Raw genomic sequence first — 27,935 nt, 5'->3', positions numbered from 1 at the left:
GAGGTTTTCAAGAAAAGATTGGACAACCATTTGGCCATGATGGTATAAAGATTCACATACTGAAATCCTGCAACTGTTCTTCATATCTTTTAATCTCCAGGCCTTTAATTCTCTTAGTTGCTGTTCTTTGTACTTTTCCCCAAAAGTCTCAATGTCTTTTTTTGTAATGTGGTGACCAAAACTGGATGCAGGATTTCAGGTATGGCCTTACTAAGGATTTATAAAGTGGTACTAATATTGTCACATGATTTTGATTGTATGCCTCTGTTTATACAACCAAGGATTGTATTAGCTGTTTTGGCTGCTGCCTCACATTCCACTAGGATGTCAAGGTCCCTCTCACAGTTCCTGTTTTTGAGCCAGGTTTCGCCTAATCTGTACTTGTACCTTGGGTTTTTCCTACCTAGGTGTAAAACCTTGCTTTTCACTGGTCTCAATTACTGCGGATATGACTGAATGGTTAATACAACAAATGTCTTGCCCAAAACACATGACAACAAATGCAACAGTATTGATTTCTACGAGAATATGCAATCGTTTGAGTGACAGGTTGGCTCTTAACCGGGTGCCATCTGCTTGCTGTCAAATAAATAATGGGATCGTCTTTGATCTTTCAATTCTGATAAAATCAAACGCAGCATGGATTATTACTTTTCCACAAGAAGCAAAAACCTTCCAGTTGAAAAGTCTTTCCGCAAGGCAATTATTTACTCCTGGGAGTGTCTCTTCTGGCAGTCCTTCGATAGGAAGGGATTAATGCATGACGGAAAGAAAGAAATCCCACTGAACAATGATTAAGCCATGACATTTGGAACAGAAAATAAAAGTTATTGAACCCGAGTTGAAACTAAGCACTACAGTCAGCGATGAGAAAAATCTTAATTTCTGGCTGTCATGATTCGGAAGGCCAAATGGCATGAATAGAATAGGATAGGATAGGATAGGATAGGATAGGATAGGGTAGGGTAGGGTAGGGTAGGGTAGGGTAGGGTAGGGTAGGGTAGGATAGGATAGGATAGGATAGAATAGAATAGAATAGAATAGAATAGAATAGAATAGAATAGAATAGAATAGAATAGAATAGAATAGAATAGAATAGAATAATGGAATAGAATGGAAATGGAGAATAGAATAGAATTCTTTATTGGCCAAGTGTGATTGGACACACAAGGAATTTGTTTTTGGTGCATAAGCTCTCAGTGTACATAAAGAAAAAATAAAATGCATTCATCAAGAATCATAAGATACAATACAGTGGTAGTGATAAGTTACTAATAAGCAATCAAATCATACTAGGGAACAATAAAACAATATAAATTGTAAAGATACAAGCAACATGGTTATAGTCATAAGTGGGAAGAGATAGGTAATAGGAAGGATGAGAAGAAGAATAGTAATACAGTCTTACTAAATAGTTTGACAGTGTTATGGGAATTGGTTGTTTAGCAGAGTGATGGCATTTGGGGGGAAAAACTGTCCTTGTGTCTAGTTGTTCTGGTGTGCAGGGCTCTATAGTATCATTTTGAGGGAAGGAGTTGAAACAGTTTGTGTCCAGGATGTGAGGCGTGTGTAAATAGCCCTCTTTTGGACTCTTGTAGTATACAGGTCCTTCATGGAAGTCAGGTTGGTAGGTATTGTTTTTTCTGCAGTCCTAATTACTCTCTGGAGTCTGTGTCTGTCTTGATGGGTTGCAGAATCAAACCAGACAGTGGTAGAGGTGCAGATGATAGACTCCATAATTCCTCTGTAGACCTGGACCAGCAGCTCTTTGGACTTGTATGCATGTACATTATATATCTGGGTGCGACAGGAAGTAAGTAACCTCACCCCACCAAATTACTGACAGCAGTCTCTGCCATAAATCAACAAAACGGTTTCCCATTAACGATGGGAAAAATTATAAACAGGTTTTATATTGCTGTAGGATTTCTGTCCAATCTGAAAAAATCTATTTGTTGGGAAAAGAAGAATTCAAAAGATCAGTCAAGCGCTCTCCAAAAAGCAGCAGGTTGATTCCTTTCTTCCTTGAAATGTCAGTATTTCTTGACTACAAGTAGTCCTCGGCTTACAACCACCACCGAGCCCAAAATGTATGTCACTAAGTGAGACAATTGAGTTTTGCCCCCATTTTGTGACCTTTTTTTACCACCATGGTTAAGTGAATCTCATCAGTTGTTAAGTTAGTCACACGGTTGTTAAGTCATCTGGCTTCCTCATTGACTTTGCTCATAAATAGGTCACAAAAAGTGAAAACATGACTCCGGAACATGACTCCAACCATTATAAGCGGTTTACAGAGTCAGCCTATTGCCCCCAACAAACTGGGTCCTCATTTTACCCACCCCAAAGGGACGGAAGGCTGAGTCAACTTTGAGCTGGTCAGGATCGAATTCCTGGCAATTGGCAGAGTCAGCCTGCAATACTGCATTCTAACCACTGCACCACCACAGAATGCAGAAAATCTCTCTGATTCTGATCAATGTCTTTCTTTCTTTCTTCTTCTTCTTTCCTTCAGGAGAACCCTGTCCAGAGAATGGCAGAAGTCCCGGCTCTGTGTCCACCCACCACAGTTCTCCCAGAAGCGACTACGCTACATATGCCAACAGCAATCACGTCACCTCCAGCAACAATGCAACGCCCCCTGAGAGCTTCCCTTCGCACAGCATGCAAACCAGCGACGTCATCATCCATCGGAAAGAAAACGAAGGGTTTGGATTTGTTATCATTAGCTCCTTAAACAGGCCCGAATCTGGGCCGACAATGGGTAAGTTAAATCTTGTGTTGAATCTTGCATCTGTGAGCCCTGTGTTAAAAACTCTGAACAAGCTATCCCAAAGGTGCTTTTTTTTCAAGAGGCAACTGGACTTCCTGGTTTTTCCTTTGAAGGCGTTTCGCTTTTCATCCAAGAAGCTTCTTCAGCTCGGACTGGATGGTGGGGAATGGAAGGATTTAGATTCCTTGCAGACAGCTGGTCATTTGCATCCATTTAGAGGGTCGTTGAGGCCATCTGGAGATTTGTCTGTGTCCTCAGGGTTACCTGAGTTGTACCTGAGGTTTGTCTGTGTCCTCAGGGTTACCTGAGTATTGACTGAGGACACAGATAAACCTCCAAGTGGCCTCAATGACTCTCTAAAAGGATGCAAATGACCAGCTTTCTGCAAGGAACATAAATCCTTCCATTCCTCACCATCCTGCCAGAGCTGAAGAAGCTTCTGGGATGAAAAGTGAAACGTGTTCAAAAGAAAAATCAGAAAGTCCAGTTGCTTCTTGAAAAAGCACCTTTGGGACAACCATGATTGATTGAAAATCTCCATTGATACCTGAACAAGCTATTTTGTTAGCAACAATAATTGAAGACTTTATGCGTAGAGTTCAGCTTTGAATCTCTCTCGTGATGTCCTTGGAATCAATAAGACTGATTATTTCACCTTGTTAAGTCTACAGAGATTCTCTGTCATCCAGATCATGGTTGTCCCAAAGGTGTTTTTTATTTTCAAAATTCAAGTGTACTTTCTGATTTTTCATTAAGGTAAATAGATAACAGATAATCAGTGTTGGAAGGGACCTTATAGGCCATCTAGTCTACCACCACCCCGCCCAAGCAGGAGACCCTACACCATTTCTGACAGATGGGAGTCCAATCTCTTCTTGAAAGCCTCCAGTGATGAAGCTCCCACAACTTCTGAAGGCAACTTCTGTTCCATGGGTTCATTGTTCTCACTGTCAGAAAGTTTCTCCTTAACTTCCAGGCTGAATCTCTCCTTGTTCAGTTTCCATCCATTGTTCCTTGTCTGACTTTTAGGTGTCTTGGAAAATAGCTTGACCCCCTCCTCCTCTCTGTGGCAGCCCCTCAAATATTGGAACACTGCTATCCTGTCTCCCCTGGTCCTTCTCTTCACTAGACTACCCACTAGACTAGCCAAGGTGCTTCGCTTCTCATCTAAGAAGCTTCTTCAGTTCTGTCAGTAGAAGCTGAAGAAGTTCCTTGGTTGAGCAGCAAAACCTCTTCAAGGAAAAACAAAGCCACTCTGTATTTGAGAGATTGTCACAAAGAGAAGGGGGGGTCAACTTATTTTCCAAAGCACCAGAAGGCAATTATGGGTGTTTCATCACTGTGGGGGGTGTGGTTTAAGAAGAGACTGGACAATCACTTTGTCAGAACTGAAAAAGCTTCTTGGACGAGAAGCGAAACCTCTTCAAGAAAAAAACAAAGACCAGTTGCCTTTTGAAAAAAAAAAAAAGCACCTTTGGGGACAATGTCCCTGTATTGTCTGTTTCGAATTTGGTCGTGACAAACACATAAGATTTAAAAGAGTTCCCAATCCATGTGCTTATATTCCCATTTGGTTCATGTTCTGCATCTCTAGAGAATGGATTAAATATTAAGAATCCCATCTATCCAGCAGAGTATAAAGCAGTGATGGTGAACCTTTTTGGTGTGGTGTGCCGAAAGCGCATGCATGCCAGCACCCACAATACAATGCACCCCCCCCACACACGCATGCATTCATCACACATCCCTCCTTGCTCCCTTACCTGAATTGCACAGGCATGGGCCTCCCAGTTGATTTTCGGCCTGTTTGAGGCCTTTTTCGGCCTCCCTGAGGCTTGAGGGAAGCCTCTGTAGCCTCGGGAGGCTAAAAATACCAGAAATTCTGGAAATACCAGAAATGCCCATTTTCAGCCTCCAGAGGGCCGCTGGAGCCCAGAGGAGGCCATTTTTGCCCTCCTGGGGGCTCAAGGGAAGCCTCTGCAGCCTTTGGAGGCCGAAAAACAGGCCTGTTTCGGCACTTCCGGTATTTCCAGAAGGCCTGTTTTTTGGCCTCCAAAGGCTGCAGAGGCTTCCCTCGAGCCTCAGGGAGACTGAAAAAGGCCTCAAACGGGCTGAAAATCAGCTGGGAGGCGCACGCATGCGCAGTGCAGGTAAGCTTGGCTGGGGCTCACACAAATGGCTCCATGTGCCACCTGTGGCATGCGTGCCATAGATTCACCATCACGGGTATAAAGTTTACTTTAGTTTTTCATCAGATTCCAAAATGCAAAAAAAAAAAATGTAGGCAGCATAAAATCCACGAGCGCGTCCTTAATATCCCATGTTTATATTGCTGTTTTTGGGGGGGAAAGAAAGTCCTGTAAAATTACTCTTGTTGAATTACCTTTTTTTTTAAACAATCTGTGCACATACATGCCACTTATGACAGACATTTTTCTAATGGGGGAAGAGTCATTAATGCATCATGGGGAGAGACTCTGGGAACCATTCACCCTCTGGGCTAAAGGGATAACCTGCCTGACAGTTCACATATAGCATTAAATTGCAGCAATGAATGGCTCCCCTTGGAAGAGGATGAAGAGAAATTAGAGACACGTCTTCCTTGTCTTCTAAAATGGCATAGAACGTAGGATAATAGGGTTAGAAGGGACCTTGGAGGTCTTCTAGACCAACTCCCTGCACTTCTATAGCATTTTGGGCATACGGCTGTCCAGTCTCTTTGGCATGCAGGAGATGAAGCCAGGGGTGGGCTTCAAAAACATTAGCAATACGTTCTCTGCCAGGTTGCTGAGTGGACATGGCCAGGTGAGTGTGGCCTAGTTGGCCTCCTGCACCACGGCAGGGGGGTGATGTTTTTGCCCTCCCCGGGGTCCGGAAGTTTTCTTCGACCCTTTAGAAGGCCCATTTCCCCCCTCCCTGGGCTCTGGAGGCCCTCTGGAGGCCGGAAACGGGCCCATTTCTGGCCTTCCAGAACTTCCAGGAGGACTGTTTTTCCCCCTCCCTGGGCTCTGGAGGCCCTCTGGAGGCCGGAAACGGGCCCATTTCTGGCTGGAACTTCCAGGAGGCCTGTTTTTCACCCTCCCCAAGCTCCAGAGGCTTTCTTTGACCCCCCTCCCGGCCCGTTTTCCCTCCCTGGGCTCTGGAGGCCCGAAACGGGGCCATTTCTGGCTGGAACTTCCAGGAGGCCTGTTTTTCACCCTCCCCAAGCTCCAGAGGCTTTCTTTGACCCCCCTCCCGGCCCGTTTTCCCCTCCCTGGGCTCTGGAGGCCCGAAAGGGCCATTTCTGGCTGGAACTTCCAGGAGGCCCATTTTTCACCCTCCATGGGCTCTGGAGGCTCTCTGGAGGCCAGAAACGGGCCTTACGGGGCCTCCAGGAGGACCGTTTTTTGCCCTCCCTGAGCCTCTGCATGCGCCCTGCACTTACCTGGGATCCAAAACAGGCCACGTGAGGACTCCTGGAAGAGGAGGGCAGGGGTGGGCGAAGCCAGCCAGTCATTGGAGCTACTACCGGTTCAGTGAACCAGATGTCAAAATAGCAGCCGGTTCATCCAAACCGGTGCGAACCAGTAGCAGCCCACCCCTGGATAAAGCTTAAAAAAATCCCTTTTGAGAATCTATTTTGTACAACCTGTTGACATTCATACATGAAGGTGTGCTTGGATTTCCTTGTAGAAACTTCCCGTGGGTTTTGTTTGTTTGTTTGCAGTTCCCTTGATGCAAGATTGATGTTTTGAGAATTTAGTGGGACCCAGAGTCATTCTCAGCCTTACATACCCAGAAGATCCAGGCTGGAAGACGTCACTGGATACAATCAAGAGAAAGCTAAGTGAGCTTATGTTCAGTTGAAATCAATGAGAATTAAGTTCAGAGATAAGCACTTAAGCCCCATTGATTTCATAGTTAACTTTCTCTGGATTGTGCCCACTGTATTTCAGTGCTCTCCTAATATGTCCAGCTTTCTAGGTTATTGTTTTCGTATTAAAACTAGCAATATTTGCCCTACTTATCTAGGAATTGAGAAGAACTCTGTTTCAAGTCGGCTGGCCAAGGGGTGCACAATATTAGCTAACTAGCCATCCTCTCACTTTTGAGTAGCTACTGTCTCCCTGATGAATGAAATGGGGAGAGAGAGAGAGAGAGAATGATTGATAGATAGATATAGATCAGACAGATGTTAGAGAGATAGACTAAGGTAACAGATTATAGATAGATAGATAGATAGATAGATAGATAGATAGATAGATAGATAGATAGATAGATAGATAGATAGACAGACAGACAGACAGACAGACAGACAGACAGACAGACAGATATGAGATAGAGACAGACAGTGACAGAGACAGAAAGAGAGAGATTTATATATTGTATATGATGTGTATATATACACACACACATACAGAGAGAGAGAGAATGATGGATGAGGATGGATAGATAGATGATAGATAGATAGATAGATAGATAGATAGATAGAGAGAGAGAGAGAGAGAGAGATGATAGATAGATAGATAGATGATAGATAGATAGATAGATAGATAGATAGATAGATAGATAGATAGATAGATAGATAGATAGATAGATAGATAGATAGATAGATAGATGATAGAGATGATAGAGAGAGAGAGGTGATAGATAGATGATAGATAGATGATAGAAAGATAGATGATAGATAGATAGATAGATAGATAGATAGATAGATAGATAGATAGATAGATAGATAGATATGAGATAGAGACAGACAGTGACAGAGACAGAAAGATATTTATATATGTGTATATGATGTGTATATATACACACACACACATACAGAGAGAGAGAGAATGATGGATGAGGATGGATAGATAGATGATACATAGATAGATAGATAGATAGATAGATAGATAGATAGATAGATAGATAGATAGATGATAGAGAGATAGAGAGGTGATAGATAGATGATAGAAAGATAGATAGATGATAGATAGATAGATAGATAGATAGATAGATAGATAGATAGATAGATGATAGATAGATAGATAGACAGATAGATGATAGAGAGATAGACAGATAGATGATAGAGAGATAGAGAGATGATAGAAAGAGAGTAGATAGATAGATGATAGATAGATAGATAGATAGATAGATAGATAGATAGATAGATAGATAGATAGATAGATAGATAGACAGACAGATACAAATCAGACAGAGAGAAAGACATAGACTAAAGTAACAGATGATAGATGGATGGATAGATAGATAGGAGATAGATAGATGCTATACATTTTGCTTGGCGATCTTTTTTTTCTTTTTCCAAATTATTGTCTGAAAAAGCAAAAATTGCTTTGCATTTTTGCCTCTCTCTATTGCAGTCACTTTCAATCAAACTAGCCCAACTCTTGTCCTGGAGGACGGGAAAATTTTCAGTCTGAACTTCTGTTTTACAGGGTACCCTAGAAAACACCTTTATTAATTTGCGGGGAGGCTTCTGTGCAAATACTTCTTTGCAGAGCTCCATTGGGGTGATCCTAAAGACAGAGGTTTCTATGCACAGAAACACATGTGCACTCATGACCAATCATGGGAATTCAGTCTTTTCTTTCTTCATGAGCTGGGTGTATATGATATACAACTGCTCTACCATAGTTCAGGAAGTCCAGGTTTGGTCCCTTTTCTTCCTTTTCCATCCATTTAACTCAGGGGTGTCAACCTCAAGGCCTGGGGGCTGGACCCAGCCCATGGGCTACTTGGATGTGGCCCATGGAAACAGTGAAGGAGTGGCCTGCGGTGCCTCTGCCAGCAAAAATGGAACTCTGTTTTCACTGACAGAGAGCTGCAGGAGGCCATTGCTGTTGTGGCCCACCAGAGGCCAGCGGAGCTGGTGGCAGACTCGGACAGTGAGGAGGTTGGGGAGGAACATGGGCCAGCCTCGGAGTCTGGGGAAGGCTCTGACGAGTGCTTTGTGTCAGAGGCAGAGATGGGGCCAGGGCCGTCTGACAGTTATCAGCTGCCTTCGGAGTCGGAGATCAGTGAGACAGAAGAGCTGTTGGAGCCTGTTCCCAGTGTGCGCATGCACAGAGCTGCTAGGAGAAGGGAACAGTTAAGGAACAAGGGTCAATTTGGGAGTAAAGGCACAGGTGGACGGTGAATGGCCCCTCCCATCAGGAATAAAGAGGAGCGAAAGGTGAGTGGTGATTGCAGGAGACAATTAGTTCAATTCATTAGGGTGAAGATCTGTTCCTGACTTCTTGCCAAGTATTGTCTGCTACAGAGTGGCATTTGGAAGATATCGGCCTGGCAACTCTCCCAGCCTAATAAAGATCTGTAGTTGTGAAATCTCATGAAAGACAGTTGGCCAGGACTTTGCTGGAGAGGAATTCCCTTTAACCTAAATAAAAGAGGTTTTATCGGGACGAGAAGTCTGCTTCATGATCTTGGAAAGCCTTGGTCAGAACAGTCACAGCCAAAAATTACGTGTGTCAGAGTTGGCTTGCTGACAGGATTCTGGCGATTGCCCTAATTAAATCATGAGCCTCGAGCCAAGCTTCAAAAGAATCCAAAAGATTTATTAGGAGCAACATGTCGGCATTATCCCAGTTGAAGCCAACTCTGACACACGTAATTCACAGTCACCTGTTTCCCCCCTTCCCCTCTGGGTGTGTCATGCATCAGATCCTCCAACGAAACATGTTCACTGGCTGTCATCAATCACACTCTCCAATGAAGGATTTTCACCGGCAGAAGATCCAGTAGCCTAGCTACAATCTTTGTAAGATAAGCATGGAATGTACTTCTGGTTTCCCCCCACTCCCTTTGCTTATGGCAACTTGAAAACAGGCATGCTTTACGAGTTGACACAAGAGCCCGTTTTCACTAGCCAGAGCACTTGGGCCTCCACAGGCGCCCCCAACATGAGTGACATCAAGCTGACCATGTGCCCACCATGGCCACCATGGCCTCTGAGGTCAAACACAACCCTGATGCGGCCCTCAATAAAATCGAGTTTGACACCCCTGATTTAACTACTCCAATTTGCCCCAGTCTGGCTCTTTTGCAAGAGAAAATTAGGGTCCACTTTTTTATTATTATTATTATTTCAACTTGGAAAGAGAATTAAAAGGATTTTTTAAAAAAACAGACAGCAGAAGGGACCAGACAGCCCTTCTCTGCTTTCAGTAAATAAATCTCTGCTGATTTATGAGGCCTCCCGCCCTGGAGGATTCTTTGGGTTTAAAACAAAATTAAGCAGCAAGCGTCTGCATGTTTTATGTGCTTTCTGTCAAAATGAATGGATGTGCAAAATGGCAAACAGGGAAAGGAGAAGCACAAAAATCATTTTGCGTATGCTGGAAGTTCACTGTGTCGGAGTCAGATCAATGTAAAGAGGGGTTTAGCCTCAAGTCATTTCTTTAATGGCGATGCAAAGCCGCAGCATGGCTGACATAATCCAGGATCTTCTTATACATTGAATTTAAGGGCGCATTGCTGGGAGCCCCTGCAGAACCCATCACTGTGATCAGAATGATAGCAATAGCATTTAGACTTATATACCGCTTTACAATGCTTTACAGCCTCTCTAAGTGGTTTACAGAGTCAGCCTATTGCACCCAACAATCTGGGTTCTCATTTTACCAACCTCAGAAGGACGGAAGGCTGAGTAAACCTTTTGAGCTGGTCAGGATCGAACTGCTGGCACTGGGCAGAGTTAACCTGCAATGTGGCATTCTAACCACTGGGAGAGAAGGAAGGAAGGAAGGAAGGAAGGAAGGAAGGAAGGAAGGAAGGAAGGAAGGAAGGAAGGAAGGAAGGAAGGAAGGGCAATAGCATTTAGACTTATATACCACTTCACAGTGCTTTATAGCCCTCTCTAAGCGGTTTACAGAATCTATATTGCCCCCAATAATCTGGGTTCTCATTTTACTGACCTTGGAAGGATGGAAAGCTGAATCAACCTTGAGCCTAGTGAGATTTGAACTGCAAAACTGCAGGCAGCCAGCACACAGCAGGTACCCTGCAGTACTGCACTCTAACTAGTACACCACTACAGCTCATAATGGACGATGGAGTGACATTGGACTGTCCCAATGCGACAAAGCGCATACGCATGCACACACACATACACACACAGGGGCAGATTCTTGATCGGGGTAACCCAACGTTCAATATTTGGTCTTCCTTTCTCCTGCAGAAACTTCATGTGGCCCTCCCAAGCTCTGTTTTCAGTAGCAGAGGGTTGCAGGAGGCTGCCGCAGCCAAAAACGAAGCTTGGGTGCCCATTTTCACTGGCAAAGCACTTGAGCCACCACAGGCGCCCCCGACACAAGTGACATCCAGCTGGCCATGTGTCAGGGTTCCAACCAGTGCCCTAATGCAATTAAGAGTGTCAAGCTATCTGTCAATAAAAATCCAGTCTTTTATTAGAAACACCATGTCCGCATTACCTAGGTGAAGCCAACTTTGACTTCACCCCCTTCGTGCCTTGCCTCTGATCCTGTTTCCCCCTCACCCCAAAGAGTGTCACCCGTCACATTCCCCAATGAGGTAATTTCGTGGGTTGTGGAAGTGACTCCTTCCAGGCATTGCTGGTATCCAGTGGAGATGGCCTTGACTTGCTCAGCCAGGCTACGTCGTGGTATGACTGAGGAGTAAATTCCTTGGTGCAGCTGCGAGGCGCAATTTCCCATCCCTCTACCTATGGCAACTCAAAAGCGGGTCAGGGAAGCTTCATGAGTTGACACCACATCCACCCTGGCCATGCCCCCCTCAGCCCCCAAGGTCTGTGTAAAGCCCACAGCATCATTAAGGACCCCTTCCATCCAGCCCACAGACTGTTTACTCTTCTTCCATCTGGGAGGAGTTTCAGGTGCCTGCAGTCTAAGACCAGCAGGCTAGGGAACAGCTTTTACCACACAGCGGTTTCCTTGCTGAACTCCTCAGTTCATTTGTCCCCACACATATGCTGATGCTTCCCTTGATAATATATGATGTATTTTGTATAATTCTCTACGCATTTGTATTTATATTCAATGTGTCCATAAACATTTTGTACAGTTGTATATGTTCATATATGTGCAGTCACACTTATCTTTGTGTGCTCATGTACATACATTTTGTTGTGTTTTCCATTGACATATTCATAGATGCCTTGTATATTTGCATACATATATTTATATTTTACTGTTGTTTTGCACTTCTGGTTGGATGCTAACTGCATTTCATTGCCTGTATCCATGGCAATGACAATAAAGTTGAATCTAATCTAATCTAATCTAACACAACCCTGCTGTGGCCCTCAATGAAATCAAGTTTGACACCCCTGGTGTCAACTCATAAGACATTCCTATGCCTGTTTTCAAGTTGACATAAACAAGGGGGTGGGAATCTGAAAGAGCAGTACGGCAGTAAAACCAGAAATACATTCCACCCTTATCTGAAAAAGATTGTAGCTAGGCTACCGGATCTTCTGGCCACGAAAATCCTTCATTGGTGAACGTGCTTCATTGGAGAATCTGAATTATGATACACCCAGGGGGAAGGAGGGAAACAGGGTCACAGGGGACTGTAATTGATGTATGCCAGAGTTGGCTTCATACAGGGCAGTGCCAGCATGTTACTCCTAATAAATCCTTTGAAGTTTTTTTGAAGTTTGGCTCAAGAATCATGATTTAATTAGAGCTATCGCCAGAACCCTGACCCCTGGTTTACAGTGTCAGCATCTTGTCCCCAACAATCTGGGTCCTTATTTTACCAACCTCGGAAAGATGGAAGGCTGAGTCAACCTCGCAGTTGAAGTTTTGAAAGAAAGCACAACCGACATAACAGCGGAAGCTCAGGCAGGACCAAGAGAAAAGCGAGGCACGGCATAACTAGAAAAACTCGGGCAGGCTGGTCTAGACATTTTCCAGGGGGAGCCATTTTGTCCGCCTATAAACACTTATTTGCTTGCTTGCTCCTATCTCCTCTTCCTTTTGTCTTCTAGCCGTACCCCACAAAATAGGGAGGATAATTGAAGGGAGCCCTGCCGATCGATGTGCGAAATTAAAAGTTGGAGACCGGATCTTAGCTGTGAATGGCCAGTCCATTATTAACATGCCTCACGCCGATATTGTGAAGCTCATTAAAGATGCTGGCCTTACCGTAACTCTTCGCATCATTCCTCAGGAGGGTAAGTCCGTGATCCTTAAAATCCAGGAGGGAACTTGATGGAGAAACCAATTAATCCAAGCAGGTCTATTGGAGAAGGGGGGCTATTTTTTTGTTGGGGGCGGGGCGGGGCCCAACATCAGGGTGGGATTCAAAAAATTTTACTACCGGTTCTGTGAGCGTGGCTTGGTGAGCGTGGTGTGGCTTGGTGGGCATGGCTTGGTAGGGGTGGCAGGGGAAGGATACTGAAAAATCCCCATTCCCTTCCCACTCCTGGGGGAAGGTTACTGCAAAATCCCCACCCCACTACTAACCTGCTTTCCAGCTCCGTTCCTCTGTGCAGGGCAACCAAAAGAAGATCCAGCCGATCAGCTGGGACTCGGGAGACAGAGAATAGATGGGGGCGGGACCAACCAGAGGTGGGATTTGCCGGTTCCCCGAACTACTCAAAATTTCCGCTACCGGTTCTCCAGAACTGGTCTGAACCAGCTGAATATCACCTCTGCATGACATCCTATCAAGGGTATTGCCGATTCCACTGGGACTTTGCTGGCATACTGCTGAGGCTACCTAGTTTGAATCATGAAACATCCAGTAGAAAACAGCCAAACTCGGAAAGCAGCAAAGACTCCTCATTTCAACCCCGATCTACAAGTAATCTCCTTGATGGGCTGGCTGGAATAGAATTTCAGCCCTTCAGATGGCCAAAGTATATTTGAATCCAATCAGGAAAAAGGCCCCAGATGAAGCATTTGGGGGTCTGTATCTTTGCCTTGCGGGAAAACTAACCTTATTCCCACTAGCGTTTGGAATAGTTGTAGATGGATGGATGGATGGATGGATGGATGGATGGATGGATGGATGGATGGATGGATGTGTTGTGGCCCGACAGTGGCCAGTGGAGCTGGTGGCAGACTCAGACATTGAGGAGGTTGGGGGGGAACATGGGCCAGTCCTGGAGTCTGGGGAAGGCTCTGATGTCAGAGGCAGAGATGGGGCCAGGGCCATCCGACAGTTATCAGCTGCCTTCGTAGTCAGACATCAGTGAGGTAGAAGAACAGCTGGAGCCTGTTCCCAGTGTGCGCATGCACAGAGCTTCCAGATGAAGGAAACAGCTGAGGAACAAGGGCTGACTTGGGAGTAAAGTCACAGGTGGACAGATGATGGCCCCTCCCCTAGAGTATAAAAGAGGACAAAAGGGGAGTGGGGCTTTGCACGAAACAATTAGTTCATTCCGGCATGCTTGCCAAGTATTGCGGCATCTGAAAGATATCGGCCTGGCCCCTCTCCAAGCCTGATAAAGTTCTGTAATTGGGAACTGTCATGAAAGACTGTTGGCCGGAACTTTGTTGGAGAGGAAATTCATTGTAAATCAAATAAAAGGGGTTTATTGGATGCAGCTTTGGGGGGGACTGGCCAGAAAGAATGATGAGGGAGGGGCTAGAGAGAGGAAATACGCAGATGAAGATCAAAGAAAGAGGGGTTAGATTAGATGAGTGAGAGATGAGAGAGAGAGAAAGGTATATGATAGATGATTGAAAGGAGAGAGGGAGGGAGGGAGGGGGGAGGGAGGGAGAATAGACAGTTTGATTGGATTGGTTGCCTTCCTTTTTTTTTCTTCACTGAATGCCATCTGGGATGACCACTTTCTAATGTCTCTTGTTCCACCCTGCAGAGGTGAACAGCCCAGCTTCCGCACCCAGCTCAGAAAAACAGAGTCCCATGGCCCAGCAACACAGCCCTGGGACTCAGCAGAGCCCTGTAGCACAAGCAGCCCCTCCTCAGCCTCTACAGACTCAAGGACATGAAAACAGGTAAGGCAAGAATCTTTGGCTCTTGCTTCCATGGGGAAGGTGGGAAGAGCTTACTGGCTTTAAATCCAAACAGCTCAGCTTCACTTAACATTTTGTTAGTGCGAAGAAAGATTTCAATTCATAGAAAAGGGGGGGTGGACTTAAATGTGTCATCAGTTTAGAGTTGTTTCGTTCCCACAACAGTCCAAAACCAACTCCTTCTTGAACTCCATTGACCCTGAACTGGTGCCAGGTTAGTGTATTGAATTTTAGCTGACTCAATTCTTACAGGCTTGAATAAATCTTCTGTACAGCAAGCTAATGGGTAGTCATGATTCTTTGCATCTCACATTAATCTAGTCAACTGTCAGAGTGTTTGCAGCATGACTACTATTGTGAGACAACCCAGGAGCAAAACACAGCACACAGAGGCTTTGTCATATAACAATGGTTTATATACAAGACACTATATACATATACATATGCATATGCATATATATATATATGTGTGTGTGGTAGGCAAATCTCTGGCAAGCAATCAATCTTCTTTACTCTGCATGCAGAACCACAATGGAGACAGAACACATATGCCCTTTCATGGCCACCTTTATATATACAGCTTCTTAAAGTGGTAAAACCCCATGGACCCATCCTCAGTCTTAAAGCGGCAATAACTCTGCTGGCTCATCCTCATTGAATCAGCTTTTTACAGTAGCTTTACAGGGGCTGGTCAGCTACTAAATCAACACCTTAACTTCAACTAATTTATGGCTCAACCTATACATAAGAATTTGGAAATCTTCTGAACTCTAACTTAACTTTTTGGCCCATAGCCCAGTTTTATTTTCTCTGCCTCTTAAATCTCACACTGTTCTAAGTATTGTAAGTGCCTCTCCATTTCTGCTCTTGTAGCACCGATGTTGTGGTGCACACCAGAACCCTACCTGGTCATTCTACAGACATCTCAAACATCACTGCCTGAGGAAGAGTCTTCTCTTTCTCAACTGAGGCCCTCTAAATTAAAAATGAAATGCTACATTATTATATTATCTGAGACTTCTCAGGAAACAACAACTAAATGAAAAACTGCTGGTGACCTTCTACTGCTGCACCATAGAGAGTATCTTAACTTACTGCACCTCTGTATGGTTTGCCAATTGCACAGGGGCAGATAGGACAGCACTCCAGAGGGTTAACATCATTGCCCAGAGGATCATGGGTTGCCCTCTCCCCTCTTTGGAAGAGCTTTATTGTTCCTGCTGCCTTAAGAAAGTTCAAAAAATTCTCAAAGATCCATCTCATCCTGGGCACCCCTTTTTTTTAACTATTGCCATCCAGCAGACAGTACAAGATAATAAAAACATGGACAAATAGGCTGAAAAACAGCTTCTATCCCAGAGCAGTAACTATATTGAATTCTACTGTATAATGTGTCAGGGTAATGATTATTTAATAGCTGGCCAGCTGCTGTAATGCTGTAGTACTATAATGCTGTAATGATGATGCAATGGTAGTAATGAGTCAGCAGGGTTATTTGACTGTTACCACTTTAAGATACTGTATTATAAGAGAGGCCCTGTCGGGGCATATCTGTGTGTATGAGTGTGTGCTTCTGTGCTGTAAATTGCTGATTGACTGGTTGACCTTTGCCTAATACGTGTATGTATATTCTTTTGTAGAGATAAATCACTATTTATTATTACACACCCCTGTTTGATGTTATTGCTCCTGGGTTGTCTCACATACACTGTGTGCATTCTGACATCGTGCAATATTAATGCTATCAGGGGTTTTCAATTCAGTTGTATAGAATGGGAAGGCTGCGTGCTTTTGTTTTATTTTTATAATTTTCTTACGTATGATCTACACTGAAGACGGCATTTAATTTCGTGGTTACGAGGTGCAATGACAATAAAGTGAACATGAAACTATGTGCTTTGATTACTTGGGCCAAGATTACGGGACTACTTCCGTTGATTTTACAGGTTCAACATTTCGCCAACAACAGAATGTTTAGTTCTAATGCCGTTGTTATTGTGGTTTTCTTGTTTAGTTACAGGTCAGAAGTAAAAGCAAGGCAGGATGTCAAACCCGACATTCGACAACCTCCATTTACAGATTACAGGCAGCCTCCGCTAGATTACCGGCATCCCCCTGTATTAGATTACCAGCAATCCCCCCCTTTGGATTACCGGCAGCCGCCTTTGATAGACTACCGGCAACATTCTCCTGACACCAGGCAGTTCCCCTTATCGGATTACAGGCCACCTCAGGTATTCCTCCTTGTCGGTGTGCATAATTTTATATTATTTTTTCCGTTCTGCACCCCAGTCGTTCGATGTTTCTGTTGGCTAAAAATTAATTAGCTAACTCAGGGGTCTCCAAACTTGGCAACTTTAAGACTTGTGGACTCAACTCCCAGAATTCTCCAGACAGCATAGCTGGCTGAGGAATTCTGGGACTTGAAGTCCACAAGTCTTAAAGTTGCCAAGTTTGGACACCTCTGAACTAACTGATAGATAAAGGACTTTCTGTGCTAAGCCAACTGACCATCTCAAAAATGCAAAATGAATCTGAAAAATGTAAATAAAATATATATTAGTTTTTTAAATAAGGGAGCAATTAAGCATCCCTTTCTCCATTGTACGGTTTGCAGTCAACAAGAATGTGTCCAGTGTCTTCCAAGAGTTGAGAAGCTAAACTGTGTGTGTGTGTTTGTGTGTGTGTGTGTGTGTTTCCTTTGCCTGACATTGACAAATGATAGATAGATAGATAGATAGATAGATAGATAGATAGATAGATAGATAGATAGATAGATAGATAGATAGATACTTTAGGCATGTTAAAAAAAAGAAATGGAAAAAAACCCTTGAAAAAGTTTTGTGACGTTTTATAAATGGTGAAAAGGAATGGATGCTTCTAAGAGAGGAAAGCTAAACCAAGGAAATAACGTTTAGCAAATTTCTGTTCCCATGTTGTGAAGGTTCTATTATCTAATCTATCTTTTTTCTGGGATGGATAGATGGATGGATGGATGGATAGGTGGATAGATAGAGATGGATAGATAGATAGATAGATAGATAGATAGATAGATAGATAGATAGATAGATAGATAGATAGATAGGGCTTTCAACAGCCTGTATCAATAAAGGAGAGTTCTGGGTTTTTTATTTGTTTGTTTCCAGATCTGGCCTATCATGAAAGCTTGATAGTAAAAACATTTCCCCTTCCCTTTCACTCATACCAAATAAAGTCAAGACAGGGTTATCTTGAGTTTCTTTCTCACATTTTCTTGCTTTCCCTGGCCAAGCCCCTGTTTGGTTAATGACTCCTTATTAATCAAAAGACAAATCACAGATTGTTATTCTGTGTTTTTATCTTCCTAAAAATAATTCTAGATCAATCTGGCAATTAATTGCAGTTTCTGTTTGATAGTCCTGCTTTGATATTTTTACCTTAAATAATTTATGGATATGTTTATATTAATACCGGGCTCAGTGGTTAAATTACCCTTTTTAATCTTTCCCCCCCCAAAAATAAATTTCCCCCTCTTTCCCCTTTTCTTTCCCCCCCCCCCCCCCCCACCCCAAACCCCCCCCCCCCCCCCCCCCCCCCCCCCCCCCCCCCATTTTAAAAAAAAATCCCCCCCCCCCCCCCCCCCCCCCCCCCCCCCCCCCCCCCCCCCCCCCCCCCCCCCCCCCCCCCCCCCCCCCCGCCCCGACTCTGAACTTGTCAGCTAGAAAGCTGACAGCCCAGGTTTGAACCCCAGCACCAGGCAACGGGTGAAGGCCTCTGCAGCTGATAATAGATAACAGATAATCAGAGTTGGAAGGGTCCTTGTAGGTCATCTAGTCCAACCCCCCACCCAAGCAGGAGACCCTGCACCATGTCTGACAATAACAGAGCTTATGGATAACAGAGCTCCGGATCAACATAAGCCCTACCCACAAAGTATTTTGGGGTAGGGCTTATATTGGGCGCATGTGTAAAAATCAAGCTAGGACTTACTTTCAGGGTAGGTCATATTTTTGGGGAAACAGGGTAAATAAATGGTGTTTTTTTTTTCCACTTTCATTGGTAAAAAACTAAGGTCCGGCCTTATGAAAGCAAGCCAACAATGTGAAGGACCTTCTCTCTGTAATCTACCCAACACAGACCCTCCATTTCTGACGATAACAGAGCTATGGAATAGCTCGGATTGAGTCAAACCCTACCATGGGGATCACAGTTAAGTCATATTTTGGAGACCGTTTTCCCCTTTCTTGTAATCTTTGGTGCTCCTATGAAGCGAGCCACAAAAACTCATTTACAAACATACCTTTGTAATAGCGAGAGAATCAGAAGTCAGAGAGTCACTTTTACACATGGATAACCTAAGCAGCTCCACTAGCAGATTGGCTAAATGTAAACTCTATGGAAGGACTGTGTAAATGTTGCCACTTTTTTCTCCCTTTTATAGATCAATTCTTCCGGTAATTAGGAAATCATTTTAAAAACCCACAAAGGAGCTCAAGCAAATAATAATTTAAAAAAGACTGTTGGTTCAGCAGCTCGTACCTTATGTGTCTATTTGCGTTGCTGTTTGAACTGTCCAAACAGATATTCTCTGCACATAGATTGCACGAATGGCCAGATTCCGACACGCTCACCAACTCCAGCAGTCTTATCCTGAAACGTATTCCATCAAGACCCAGATTTGATAAGCATAGAGTGTCAGCCGAAATGTACATTATGTGTGTATAAAGTCATAAATAACCTTTTATGACCCTGTAATCCCTTAATGCAGGGTAGCGTTGAGATGACTGGATGGAGCCGAGCATTTACTGGCCAGATGCCCTTCCTAATGCCTATATGGAGTTTACAGCAGATATTTTCTCTTTGCGGTCTAGGAGAGAAGCATCTGCCGCTACCTAGGATTGAACTCTCAACCTTCCGAGTGGAAGTTGAGCATCTTCACCATTAGGCCACCATGCCACTCAATAAAACAGTGAATATTTTATGTTATACAAGCTACATATCCACAATACAAAAAAGGTGCCAATATTTTCCGTTTAGAATGAATACAGGGAAGAGCAACAAAGATGATGAAAGGACTAAAGGCTAAATCTTATGAAAAACGACTAAAAGAAGAAGGAGGGGTTTGGGTTAAGGAAGGGAAGATTGAGGGGAGACATGATAGCAGTCTTCCACTACTTGGAAGGGCTGCCACGGGAAAGAGGGGGTCCATTTATTCTCCAAAGCACTAGAGGGCAGGACAAGAAGGAATGGATGGAAGCTTCTCAGAAGGAGAGTCAACCTGGAAATAAGGAGGAATTTCCTGACAGTGAGGACAATTTATCAATGGAACAACTTGGCTTCAGTAGTTGTGGGTCCTCCATTGCTGGAGGTTTTTAAGTAAAGATTAGACAACCATTTCTCTTGGGTGGTATAAAGATGCCTTGGTTAAACTAGAAGACCTCCAAGATTGAATCTAGCCCTATGATCCTATGATAATTACCCATCTGCCAAAATCTGAACTGTTTTGTCTGGTGTGTGTTGTCTCCATTCAGATGCCAAAAATAAACTATGGCTTGTCTTGATGCAACAGAAACTAGCTGGTCTTTGGGGTTCTATGTTCCCCTCTTCTGTTTATGCCTCTGGAATAGCCATGAGAAGAAGAGAAAATTTTGTTTTAGGTTTTATCTCCCCTTAACTGCACTGTTCTTAATCCAAAATATAAATTTTAACTGGAGTTTCATTGAATCATGATTTGAAGCATCATTGTTTCAAGTAAATTATGATTATTCATAATTTACAACCTTCAGCAAATACGGCAAGCTGCAGTGTTAATGTCCCCAGAATAAGAGCTTGTGATCATATTTGTATGTGTGTGTGTGTTTTGTGTGTGTGTGTTTGCCTGCATGTGTCACCTTCACGTCATTGTTGACTCCTGGCAGTTGCGTCAACATCTCCTGCAATTTTCTTCACAAAATTTCAGAAGTCATTTGCCATTGTGCCAGTGGTGGTATTAATTTTTTTTTACTACCGGTTCTGTGGGCATGGCTTGGTGAGTGTGGCGTGGCTTGGTGGGTGTGGCAGGGGAAGGATACTGCAAAATCCCCATTCCCTCCCCACCCCACTAACCTGCTTTCCAGCTCCGTTCTCCTGTGCAGGGCAACAAAAAAAGACCCAGCTGATTAGCTGGGACTCCGATCAGCTGGGACTCAGGAGGCAGAGAATAGATGAGGCAGGGCCCACCAGAAATGGTATTTACCAGTTCTCCAAACTACTCAAAATTTCTACTATCGGTTCTCCAGAACTGGTTAGAACTAGCTGAATACCACCTCTGCATTGTGCCATTCTTAGGGCTGAGACAGAGTGACTGGCCCAAGGTTACCCAGCTGACTTTGGCTGTCAGGCAAATACTAGAATTCATGATCTCCTTAACCATACACCAAATTGAGCTGAGGATGACAACATCCCACCCAAAGCTGGAGTTTACACTAAACATGTAGAATAGTACTTAGACTTATATACCACTTCACAATTCTTCACAGCCCTCTCTAAGCGGTTTACAGAGTCAGCCTCTTGCCCTCAACAATCTGGGTCCTCATTTTACTGACCTCGGAAGGACAGAAGGCTGAGTCAACCTTGAGCTGGTGAGGATCGAACTGCTGGCAGTCAGCAAAATTAGCCTGCAATACTGCATTCTTGTCACTGCGCTCTTAGTGATGTTAATGATCATTTTTTTAAAAAAAAAACCTTGTGAATATTTCAATTAAGTATTGAAATATAAAGAGGTCAATTAATCTGAGTCCATATCTCTTTGTTGATATGGCAATACGTTTGAAGTATTGACTTTAGTCAAGAAAAAAAACGCTACCGTTTCTTAAAATCGTTGGTTTTTCTTCTCTCCCTTGGTTTGTCTAGGATTTTGATTATTTTACTGTGGACTTGGAAAAGGGAGCCAAAGGGTTTGGATTCAGCATTCGTGGTGGGAGAGAATACAAAATGGATCTCTATGTCTTGAGATTGGCAGAAGACGGGCCAGCAATAAGAAACGGACGAATGAGGGTAAGAAAACTCGAGGAGGTAAATGCTAACAGATCATGGAAAGCCAGTGGCATTGAGCAAAATTAAGCTTATTTCTCACTAAATATATACACTATAAACTCATAAAACACTTCTATGCTTTTTTAGAGTTGCAATGAACAGAAGGGGAGGGGGAGAAATTTGAAAGAGCAGTGCAACAGTTTGGAACCAAAAGTGCATTCCATTCTTATCTTGCAAAGATTATAACTAAGCTACCGGACTCTCTAATTGGAGAACGTGATTGATGACTCTTGGCTATGAATGTGTTTCGTTGGAGAATATGAATTATGATACACCCAGAGGGATGGGGGGAAACCACGATTAAGGGTGACAGTGAATTACATGTCGCAGTGGTCTTCAATTAGAATTTTCCATGGCAGAAACTTTGATCACCTAATTACTATCTCTGAAAACATTTATGGAATGCACTTTCAGTTTTGCAAGCTGCTATGCTATTCCCCCCCCCCCCCACTCCCTTTCTGTTGGCAACTCTAAAAGACCAGAGAAATATTTTATGAGTTGACACCAGTCTTTGTAGGATTTTATTCCTGCCAAGATGCGATTTTTCCTCTTTAGTTGCACTCGCTATTACTGAAGTACAGGTTTAAAGATGGAAAGACAACCAGTAGTGAAATTCCAAATTGCATGCTACCGGTTCTGCATGCTTCACAGAACCGGTCAAAATTTCTGCTACAGGTTCACCTGAACCGGTCCGAACCAGCTGAATACCAGCTCTATAATTAGGAACCTTCTGGAGCAGATTCTGAGAAAGGCATTGAGGGCATTGGTGGGATTCAAAAAATTTTACTACAGTTCTGTGGGTGTGGCTTGGTGGGCATGACATGGCTGGGTGGGTATGGCTTGGTGAGTATGGAAGGAGAAGGATACTGTAAAATCTCCATTCCCTCCCCACTTCTGGGGGAAGGTTACGACTGGTTCTCCAAGCTACTCAAAATTTCCGCTACCAGTTTGCCAAAACTGGTCAGAACCTGCTGAATACCACCTCTGATTGAGGGGGATCCAAAAATTAGAAACGAGGTGTCACAAAGAGAGATTGGAAGATCTGGGGATATTTAAATTGAGGAGGGATATGCGACGGTCTTAAAATATCAAAATGGCTACCCTCCCAAAGACGATCGAGACTTGTTTTCTATTGTCCTGGAGTCCAGAATGTGGAGCGATTTAATTAAATTAGAGAGAGGTGGATTCTGATTAAATATTAGAGGGGGAAGAAAACCCCGTCCAATTCAGACAAAGGAACCAACTCTCGAGAGGGATGGCATTTTCTTGTTCACTGGGCATGTTCAGGTAGAGATGAGATGAGTTTTAATTTGAATTCCTCATTAAGCAGAACAGCTGACATGGCAGTTTTCAATGCTAATGATAAGAGTCAATGAGAAACTCTGGATTCAGAGGACGCCAAAGTTTTAAGTACATTTTTTTCAAGTATTCTGATCAGTTTACCTGACACCGTTAATCCATTGCTAAATGTTCTCTCATTAATGTATCATTCTCACAACTTTGAAAGCAATGCTTCGTCGCCACTAACCTTGGCTTATGTGTGACTTTTTCCATTCATAAATTATTTTCCAAACTTCAGTGAATGTATTTGTATTTGCTTTCTGGTCTGCCCACTGTGAAGGAATCTGTTCTGAGACAATAAACAAACATTAGTCCCAAAACCTTTATTTTCTTTATTTCAACGGCTGTGAATTTTAGTCAAAGTCCTTTGGGATAAGTCTAATAAGCACACACCTTTATCTTCCTTGAAATGCTGCCAATGACTAAATTTCCAATTAGTTATACAAGGCCAACCAGAGCACAAATTCAACACAGAGCTTCAGGTTTCAAACTGACCAGTACAAGCAAAGTTGCTTCCTGCAAAGGTTCCTGTCCCTTTGCTCCTCCTTTATGTCTTATGGGAGGGGCCAATCACCTCCAAGCCTTACTCCCTAGTCACCCCTTTTGTTTTAGCTGCCCTTGTCTTCTAGCAGTTCTGCACATGTGTGCACTGGGAACAGGCTCCCCTTGTTCCTTTGCCTTGCTGCTGCCAGATTCTGAAGGCTCCGGAGTCAGCACACAACTCCCAGATGGTCCTGGCCCCATCTCTGTATTGGATGCAGGACCCTCATCCAAGTCCTCCCCAGACTCCCAGACTGTCCCATGTTCCTCCCCACTGTCCGACTCTGCTGTCGTCTCCACAGGATGCTGGTGGACCACAACAGAATCATCCAGTCTCAATGCATAGGATCCCAATTGATCCCAAGACAGACAAAGTTTCAATTAGACCTGGAAGAAAAAGAGGGACATTTTTAAGGAATGGTATGCTTTATCAATTTCCATCGACACATTCAACCTTAAAAGCTTCAAATTTGTCATCCATCAATGTATCTATTTTATCCCTTAAAAGGCCCAACTTTGCTGTGGTACGATGTGTAGCTGCGATATTTGGCCACACCTGTTCTTTTGTACTTGGGTGTTCTAGTAACCAAGATAGGGGCTAAGAAATTTTGGGAAATTATGTTTTACAATTTAAGGAATTGGGTATGGCTAGTTGAATGAAAAGAAGGACTAGGGGAGACATGATAGCAGTTTTCCAATATCTAAGGGGTTGCCACAAAGAAGAGGGAGTCAAGCTATTCTCCAAAGGACTTGAAGGCAGAACAAGAAGCAATGGGTGTAAACTAATCAAGGAGAGAAGCAACCTAGAACTAAGGAGAAATTTCCTAACTGGGAGGACAATTAACCAATGGAATGATTTGCCTTCAGAAGTTGTGGGTGGTCGAACGCTGGAGGTTTTCAAGAAGAGATTGGACATCCATTGGTCTGAAATAGTATAGACTCTCCTGCTTGAGCAGGGAATTGGACTAGATGACCTCCAAGTTCCCTTCCAACTCTGTTATTTTATGTTTTTAGCTCATAAGATAGTGGAAAATCCACTGTGCACCTTGTGTAGTTCAATGTTGCTATCAAAGCAGTTGTACTGGGTGATTTTTGCCTAAAATATTATATATTCTTTATAACTAAACTATATATAATCTATTGGGTCTCCTGCTTGGGCCAGGTTGGATTAGAAGACCTCCAAGGTCCCTTCCAACTCTGTTACTAACTTTAATTGCCAGCCATGTCTTTTCTTCTCACACCTTTTGGTAGTTTGGACCACCAAAGTTTCTTCCAAACTCTGCTCTTCTATTATAATTAAACAAATAATAATAATTTATGAGTGCACTAAATATTACCCTGTTTCTCCAACAATATGGCCTCCCCCAATAGGAAGCCCCAGCATGTTTTATAGGCATGAAATGAAATTAAGCCCCTCCCCCCAAATTAAGGCCTATATTAAAACATGCGAAATGGGGGGGAATGGTGGGGGGGGCTTGCCGGTAGGAAGTACTTTTGTTGCACACCCGGATATGGTGCTGCCTGCGTTGACCCCGATACGAAGTGCCCCACCAACGCCGAGGTCAACATCCAAGCCGTTGCCACCCGCCCACCCAAAGATGCAAGGGGGGGAATTAAGTCACCCCCGAAAAGACAGCCTAGCCATTTTTTCGGGGCTCAAAAAAAAATAAGACCCGGCCTTATTATATGAGAAACACGGTAGTTAGGAATTCATTCTGGGTCCTGGTGGTTTCTTTTAAGGCTTCATATGGGCTGCATTCTGAATTTAAAAGGGAAATTCCCTTCTCATCAATCTCAGTCTTTGGTCATCATTTTTATTCTAAAGCATTTGGAGGACATGACAGTAATTCTCTACCGCATTCTTCTTCAGCCACTTTTCATAAAATAGGGATTAGCTTTTGATGGATCGGAATCCTAAAACTCTAAGCAACATGATGTATTGGACTGCAGGAAGACAGAAATAATAGATAAAGCAGATTGCATTTTCTTGAGGTTCTTGAATTGATTTTAGCATCATATTTTATTTTATCTTAATAAGAAAAAAATGGGGGAATCTCTTATGAAGCCTGTTTTCAAAACGAGTTCAGCTCTCATCATCAAAGAACACCTTAAGAGGAAGCAAAGGACTTCTTTTTTTACACTTATGATTAATTTTATTCTTTAAAACATGCAAGTCAGCTCATCTAGCTGCAAGTATGTTCATAATTCATGGAAAATAACTTCCAAAAAAATATGTCAGGCTATTAATCTCAGCTTTAATCTAATCAAATTCATTTTTTTTAAATGATAATGTTAAATTGATGTGGTTACGTCTATATTTATTATTATCTATAAGGGTACATACATTTTTCCCCTCTGTGGAATGAATTAGCATAGCTTATTTGGTATGTTATGCAAACATTTCTGGAATATATCTTTGAAGAAAATTACAACTCGTAAACAACCGTCAAGAATCGTAATGTAACTCTTCTGTCAGCAAAAGAGTGTAGGCCAAAATGCATTGTTGTTTTATTCTTTTACATAATTGAGATGACCAGGTAAAATATATTGCTGCTTTACTATTTCCAGAGCATTCATTGATTCAAGACAAATCAAATAAATAAAATAAAATAAATAAATCACATGACAGTGTCACCCAGATTTATTAAAAATGACGTCAATCATTTTTCAAGACCAGGGTCGTCAAAACTCCATTTCATTGAGGGCTGCATCAGGGCTGTGGTTGACCTTGGGGGTCCGGGTGGGTGTGGCCAACTGGATCGGTGTGGCTGACTGGGTGGGCATAGCCAACTGGATGGGCATGGCCAACTGGATGGGTGTAGCCAACTGGATGAGAGTGGCCAACTGGATGGGTGTGATTGACTGGGTGGGTGTAGCCAACTGGATGGGTGTGCCAGCTTGATCCCTCTCACTGGGTGTGACCAACTGGGTGGGCATGGTCAACTGGTGGGTGTGACCAACTGGATGGGTGTGGCCAGCTTGATGCCACTCACTGGGTGGTGACCGAATGGGTGGGCATGGCGAACTGGATGAGTGTGGTCAACTGGATGGGTGTGGCCAACTTAATGGGTGTGGCCAGCTGTCAATTCATAAAACATTTTGTATTCACGTTTTATAGTTGTCAACAGAAAGAAGGGGGGAGTTTCAAAGAGCAGGCAGCAGTGTGGAATAGAAAGTACATTCCATTCATATTTTCTTCAAAGATTGATTAGATGACTGAAGCTTCTGCCGTGCAAAAATCTAACTGGAGAGCATGATTGATGAGTCTTGGCTAGGGACGTGTTTCATTGGATGATACACCCAGAGGGGTGGGGGAAAAAGCAGGATCAAGGCTGACAGTGAATTATGTATCTCAGAGTTGGCTACACCCAAGCAAATGCCAGCATGTTAACTTCTAATAAATCCCTTGCAGTTTTGGGAGTGTGGCTTGAGACTCATGATTTAATTGGTGTAACTGCCAGAATCCTGACACCAGCTTGATGCCACTCACTGGGTGTGACCAACTGGGTAGGCATGGCCAACTGGATGGGTGTGGTCAGCTTGATGCCACTCACTGGGTGTGACCAGCTAGGTGAGCATGGCCAACTGGGTGGGTGGGCATGGCCAGATTGATGCCACTGCTTAAACTCTTCCCACTGGGTAGAACAGGATGACCCCTTGGGCTGGATCCAACCACATCTCGGGCCAGATCTGGCCCACAGTCTTTGTGTTTATCACCCCTGGTGTAGGGTCTCTTGCTAGAGCAGGGGGTGTGTGTGTCAGACTAGAAGACCTCCAAGATCCCTTCCAACTCTTTTATTCTATGTTCTATGATATGGGGACTTCCCTAACCTCTTGCTTCCCAGATCATTCCACTACTTTTTTTTAGCTTTCGCATTTATGGAAAATTGTCCAAATAAGGTTTAGTCATCCTACTTGAACAAGAAAGGACTGGTTTATCCATTAATTTTAATATCAGTAATTTATGAAATGAGACAATGAGAAGCAACTCAGGGTAGTCCACAATTCAATAGCACAGAGACACAAAACTGACAATTGATCTATCACTGGTAGTCCTTGGTGCTCTCTGAGTTTGCTTGTTTTCTTGCAGGCATTTCATTACCCAAACTAGATACCATCATTGGTGCTAGTCTCTGATGATGTTGCCTAGTATGGTAATGAAACATCAGCAAAAAAACAACCAAGCTCAGAGAGCACCAAGGACCCCTCCTGTCAACCCTGAGCTACAAATATTCTCCTTTATTGCCTATCATCTATCTATCTATCTATCTATCTATCTA

The 27,935-nt window shown here is 43.4% G+C and overlaps 1 protein-coding gene across 12 annotated transcripts in view; it reads left to right on the top strand.

The window, feature by feature from the left end:
* MAGI2 (membrane associated guanylate kinase, WW and PDZ domain containing 2) overlaps positions 1-27,935 on the top strand; it is a 585,270-nt gene that overhangs the window by 532,015 nt on the left and 25,320 nt on the right. For all 12 annotated transcript variants that reach the window (XM_087967823.1, XM_087967826.1, XM_087967821.1 and 9 more), the window contains 5 exons: positions 2,516-2,764; positions 12,726-12,911; positions 14,565-14,703; positions 16,736-16,955; positions 21,592-21,735. In XM_087967823.1, coding sequence (XP_087823949.1) covers positions 2,516-2,764; positions 12,726-12,911; positions 14,565-14,703; positions 16,736-16,955; positions 21,592-21,735 — 938 coding nt within the window. The remainder of the gene's footprint in view (positions 1-2,515; positions 2,765-12,725; positions 12,912-14,564; positions 14,704-16,735; positions 16,956-21,591; positions 21,736-27,935) is intronic.

The sequence above is a fragment of the Notechis scutatus genome, chromosome 6, assembly GCF_049901735.1.
Source record: "Notechis scutatus isolate UNSWTSFEM ecotype Mainland chromosome 6, rNotScu1.2, whole genome shotgun sequence".
Taxonomy (NCBI): Eukaryota; Metazoa; Chordata; class Lepidosauria; order Squamata; family Elapidae; genus Notechis; species Notechis scutatus.
Note: the sequence above shows the minus strand (reverse complement) of the source record. Positions and strands in the feature narration are given on the sequence as shown.